At 45.2% G+C, this 6000-nt stretch overlaps 1 protein-coding gene across 2 annotated transcripts in view; it reads left to right on the top strand.

Annotated features, from left to right (window-relative positions):
• Nucleotides 1-317: 317 nt before the first annotated feature.
• Nucleotides 318-6000, top strand: part of TPD52 (tumor protein D52) — a 203056-nt gene continuing 197373 nt past the window's right edge. For both annotated transcript variants that reach the window (XM_065585796.1, XM_042844735.2), the window contains exon 1: nucleotides 318-455. In XM_065585796.1, the coding sequence (XP_065441868.1) occupies nucleotides 434-455 (22 nt within the window). In that variant the 5' untranslated portion in view covers nucleotides 318-433. The remainder of the gene's footprint in view (nucleotides 456-6000) is intronic.

The following is a 6000-nucleotide window of genomic DNA, read 5'->3' as shown; positions in this document are numbered from 1 at the left end:
CAGGGGCTCGTGTCCGGGCTGGTACGTTTCCAGGACAGCTTTCCAATACGGCCGTCTTGGGGCGCCTCCAGGGCTGCCAATCACCCTGCCTCTTTCCCAGCACCTGCCCGGCTTGAGAAGAGAATCCCACAGGCGGAGCAGCGCGGGGCTCACGGCTCTGCCCCAGGCCAGACACCTGGGCTCAGCGGCGCAGAGCCCCTGCCCCCCAGCCAGGGGCGCCGCCCTCACCTGCTAGCACCTTGCAGCTGCCCCAGCCGCAGGGCGGCTCCGGTCAGGTGGCTGGCTGCTGGCTGACGTGGCCGGGAGCCCGCCCTATATGAAGCCCAGGCGGCGCTCACGCTGCCGAGCCTGACGCCGGGGGGTGGTGACTGAGCCGGGGCTGCACGGGAGCAAGGCGGCAGCGGGCTGTTTCCGGAGGGCGGTGGCTGCGAGCATGGACCCCAGCAGCGAGCAAGGTACGGGGGAGCTTTCCCGGCCGGACGCCCCCTGTCCGCCCCGGCTCCGCCTGCCCTGTGGGGAGGGGGGCCGCTGGCGGGGCGGGGCTGCCCGCTCGCCGGCCCCCGGAGCAGCGGGACGGGGCAGAGAGGAGCAGCCACCTCCTTGGCGGCAGCGCCCCGGCCCCTGCGCTTCCCCAGCCCCAGAGCCCTCCTGCCTCCGGGCGGGGCGGGCGTGGCCGCAGCAGCCCCTCCCCTGGCGCCGCAGGGCACGGCCCGCGCTCGGGGGCCCTGCGCTGTGTCCGCCCCCCGTCCCTGGCCGCATCCGGGAGCGGGGCGGGGGTGAAGGGGCCGCTGGGCAGCGTTTGTTGTTTGCATAGTGATTAGCTGCGCGCGCCCTCTGGGAGCCGTGGCAGCTGCTGTAGCTCCGGCAGTGGCTGGGGGCGGAGGAGTGAGGAGAGTGCGTGGAAGTAGCCGGCCTTGCCTGGGGAGACTGAAAGCCCTGAACTACCCATAGTTTGGCTTCCTCTCAACCTGCCCTCCTGGAGCCTAGGCACCTCCAAGCCCTGCTCCTACTGTGCCCCTGTCCAAGGCTGTGTCTTCTCCCCCACTCCCTTACTCCTGTGTGCTAGGCTTGACACCAAGCACCCGACCTGCTGAGATGCTGAACCCTCACTACTCTGATTTGCTCTTGTGGGTGATCCGCACCTCTGAAAATCAGGCCTGAGGTGGACCTAGCTACTTGGTTTAACTGCCCAATGGTCTATGTTAAAGATGTTGTGAATCTAGTTTCTACCTTCTATACGCATACAAGATAGAATGGAATTACTTTGACTTAGCCTCTGAGATGTTGGGTAATCTTCTAAAATAGCTTCTATGTTCATATTTAATAACTGTACTAGGCTCAGGTGATTGTCTTAAAACACAGGCTAAGCATTTATATCCTGTATATCTAATGTGCTCAGCACTCTGTGTATTTTATGACAGTATAGTAAACGTGGATTGAAAACCAAACCCAGCAAAGCACAGTCATTATAGGAATCTGGATGGGGGATAGGGATTAAGTTAATTTTGCAAACCTGGTAGTGGAACAGTTCCAGTAAAATATTCTAATCTGCCAAATCTCTTCTGGTAGAAGGAAACATCCAATATTCCTGTAGCATTAAAGAGCTGCTTTCCTACAATAAAATGTAAGGCTTAAATCTACCAAAAACTATTAGCAGGAGAACTGAACCCACTAGTTACAGATATGGCTTTCTAGCGTAGGGTGGCTACTGGTAAGGTATGGGGTAGTGTTCTAGTGAAAAACCCAAGCCCTGCTGCCAAATCCATCTGGTAAAACAAAAGGTTGGGTGCTGGGACTTCTACTAAGGTGTTGTCCCTTATTCCTTGAGCAGGAGTGCTAGGTAGTAGTTGTCAAATTCCTCACTAATAGGGAGGCGCATGGCTGTGGGAGGGGAACAGATTGTGAGGATTTTGAGTAAATGGCGACTTGTTTTTTAAATTGGGCTTCCTAATACTACTAGTGCTCACAGCTTCGCCTAACAGCAGGGAATTTGTATGACGTCCATTGTGCTGCTGCCCGCAGGTTTATGAATTGCTACAGCAGAGGCACTGCAGCTGTTTGTAGACTTTGGAAGCCAAAAATTCATGGGCTTGGATTTCCTTTATACATATATGGCTGTCTTTCTAGCTCTTATGGAATCACAGCTCTCCTCCTGCCTTATAGTTAACTGAAGCTCCTCTCTCTAGATTAATCATGAGACTAAGGGAAAAAGTGAATTGAATCTTGTACCTTAAGGCTGGTGGTTATCATTGGGCCAATCTGTGATATGACCTGTTACTCTAAAATGCTTTAAGGATGATATTTTACACAGTAGCTTTACATAGCAACATGCTGCATTATGTACCACTGACTATTCCTGGGTGGAATAAATTAGACCTACTGTATTTCTATAAACCGCTTCTTGCACTGCTTGCGCCACTGGTGCTGCTCCTTACCTGGTCAAGCTTGATATTTGAATCCAAATGCCCTTATTTTGTATTCATGACACATGTTCAAAGTCACAATGGGTTAAATGTTAAATGGCGAGTCTTGGTGTAAACAATAGACTGGCATGCCTCCAACTTGAACTTTATCTAGCTTTGGACATAACTGAAGTGCGCTGCCTCTGATTAAAAGGGGTTAACTCACATGGCAATGCAGTTGGCCTGATTAGACTAAACAAGTGCGTTAGTGTGTTAACCACTTTCTTTAGTACAAAGTGTACTGCGTTAGCTGATAATATAACTTTAAAAAGACGTCTGTGAACTTCTCTGCATGTGCACAACAAAAGGAAAGAGTTGCCTGGTAAGACTTAGTGCAGAGGTAAAATAATTAGTGAAAAGTACTGAAGTAAAACTTTCAGTTGTGCCTAAGTCCCATTGTAACTATTTGTGCTCCTAAGTCACTTTGGTAAAATTGAGTGCACATCAGTGCAGAAGGACATATATGTGCTACCTTCAAATATTGTGAACTGAGGACATGGTCCATTATGCCTTGAAATTGAGGTCTCAACTTGGTGTTTTACTCTGCAATGTAACTGGAGACTTGTTTGTCAAATGTTAGTTTAACTTTATGTGGAATGTTATAAAAAAGCAGATGAAACTGATGCTTTGCCAGGGCACCTCCATTGAGCTCATGTGATCTACTAAGGAAAACGTGTAGCTTTTACACTTAACTAATCTGGTCAGATAAATTTATCTCCATAAGACTCAAAGTGCAATATTTAACAACTTGCATCCAAGTATATTCTGGTTTCAATATCTAACAAACAATTACTGTAGAGTAGACTTTATTCCAAAGCAGTATTCACTGAAAGTAATAGCTCTGCATTGAAACAACATGGAATCTGGAACAAGACTTGTAGAGGGAAATACTTGCCCCTTCCAGAAACTACTGTCCACTTCAGAGTTCCTGAATTCCCACTTCTGATCTCCTTGTACAAAATGAGGATATGCCCCATCATAAAGTCAACTACTCTGAAATAACTGGGCTCCTGTGTAGTGAAGACAAACGTAGTTAATTTAAATCCCTTTAAAAATAAGGCTTGCAATAAACTAGTCTAATAAATATAGCTGTAAGCAAACTCTAGTACTGGAGACATGGGGTTCTTGTTCAGCATTTGATAGGCCTGTGCTCACCAATGACTTACCACTACAGCGGCCTGTCTTCTTGAGGGCACATCTAACTAGCAAACTGGATGTCTCTTTGGTTTGTAAATTCGGCTGACAATATTAGTCTTGTCTCTCTCACCAACAGAAGTTGGTCCAATAAAAGGTATTACCTCACCCACCTTGTCTCTCTAATATTCTGGGATCGACATGAGTACAACAATACTAGCCTAGTCAGTCAAGCAAACTGTTGCTTAAGAAAGCATAGCCTGTCAGTAAGCTGTATCTCAGACTCTTGGTGGCTTCTGTAAACTCAAAAGGAATATGGGGAGAGGATGAGAAGATAATCCAGAGGCAGTACAGATAACTCGTAACCAGCTCAGCAATAGCCAGAATGCTGAAAAGATCAACTTCATATTTGAAACTAGCAAAAGTTGGACTCTTTTTGCTTTCGGTCTCTTTCCTTCTGGGGAAGGAAAACCTCATTTAGAAGCTTCATATAAGATTATGGCTACAGTTTAGGAGATGTCTATGCCATGAGCAAGACAATTGAAATAAGCTTATTGGTCTAACAATGAGGTTTGTAAATGAATTGTGATGCAGACAGAGTGAGAATAGTGAAACTGCCATGTAACCAATGTTTCCACTTAATAGATGTCAATGCAGGGTAGCAACCTTGTAACAAGTTGACAGCTGCATTCTCACTCTGTGAAAGTGAAAGGAATTGTGGATGGCTTAATAGCTGTTCCTGAATTTTTGTACTCCAACGATATATGTTAAATATGAAACTAATTGTAAATAAGTTGGTTACTCAAAACAGTAAACTTTAAAAATACACTGGTAAATGCATCTCAAAACAAACAAATTAAAATACACTGAAATTAAGAACTTCATAAACTTAGCCATGAATACTATAAACTGGGTTTCTTCACACTTGTGCAACAGAGACTTGTGTAATGCTGGCTAGAGACCAGTTCTTGTGCACTAGCAAAACACTTTGATTGGAAATACTGCAAGAGAGTCTTTAGTTTTAAACTGTTAGCACTAGAAGTTTTACTTTATAGAACAAAAAAGCAATTTACTAAAACTAAGTGGGTGTCACAGTATTTATTTAAAATACTACTTAATGCTTATTCCTTGTTAGTGTTTACATCTGGGATAAATCTTTCACTACAAACTAATGCTGATAAATCATGGAGTCTTTTTAGCTTTGTAATGCTTGTATTCAGAAGTAGGGTCTTCCCAGGTAAATAGACACTAACTCTTTGAGAAACCTGCCTTCGTTACATACTGACAGTTTCCCACCCTTAAAGGCTGGTTACTTGGGGTTAGTCTACACTAGAATTGCTACAGAGAGCTCTCCTGTGGGCATAATAAAACCCCCTCGAGAGGCGTTAGCTATGTTGGTGGGAGAAGCTTTTCCACTGACATAGTGCTGTCCACATTGGTACTTAGGTTGGTGTAACTTACGTCACTTAGGAGGATGGCTTATTCATGCCCCTGAGTGACATAAGTGATTGTGTGTACAAACCCATATGTCACTGCATACTGTCAGTATTACCACACCCTTATAAAAAATCTAAGCTTACAGAGTTTATGCATCCGAAGAAGTGGGCTGTAGTCCACAAAAGCTTATGCTCTAATAAATTTGTTAGTCTCTAAGGTGCCACAAGTACTCCTGTTCTTCTTTTTGCGGATACAGACTAACACGGCTGCTACTCTGAAACAAGACTAATCTGTTTTGTAGAACTGTATTGCCCTCAGACTTCACAATTCGGTGCTGGTTTCTTTTACCTGCACTACTTCTTCAGGTCTAGAAATGGAAAGCAGCTGAATCCTAGCTTGTAAGCTTTTCAGTCCAGTAGTCAAGAGGATTTTTGAAGTGTTCTGGGAGTCGTGGTACATGGAGCTCCTCTGTTCTATTCACATTGTTATACACGCACAATATAAGCATCTTTTTCTAGAACTAGCAGTCTGTATTAAGACTGTTACATCAGTATCCATTATATCAACCCCAATGTGGAGGGAACTACTGCTAGCAATATTGGGAACTTTGCTCACATTAACTCTAAGCGCTAATGTTGCATGTCTAACATTGTAGCTAACATGAATGGTGGAGAAAGGAAACAAATGTGCTTTAAAATCAGGAGTGACAAGCATAACTTCGCCAGGCAAATAAGCCACCTGTATGACTAAGAAAGTAAAACTTGTATAGCTAAATTCTCTCTTCACAAAGTCCCATTTTAAAGTGTGACCAGAGCAGATCTGCCGTAGAACCTCAATAGGTTGAAGTTTGGCCAGCTAGTTAGTCCATACAAGACCCATCAAGTTCTGCCCTGGTGAGTAAGTTTGTCAACTTGTATCCGTTCTTGTCTCGCTTGTTTGGAAAAATCAGACTTGCATTACAAATTAA

The sequence above is a fragment of the Chrysemys picta genome, chromosome 2 (genome assembly GCF_011386835.1).
Source record: "Chrysemys picta bellii isolate R12L10 chromosome 2, ASM1138683v2, whole genome shotgun sequence".
NCBI lineage: Eukaryota > Metazoa > Chordata > Testudines > Emydidae > Chrysemys > Chrysemys picta.
The sequence above is the reverse complement of the archived record's forward strand: the minus strand, read 5'-3'. Positions and strand labels throughout refer to the sequence as shown.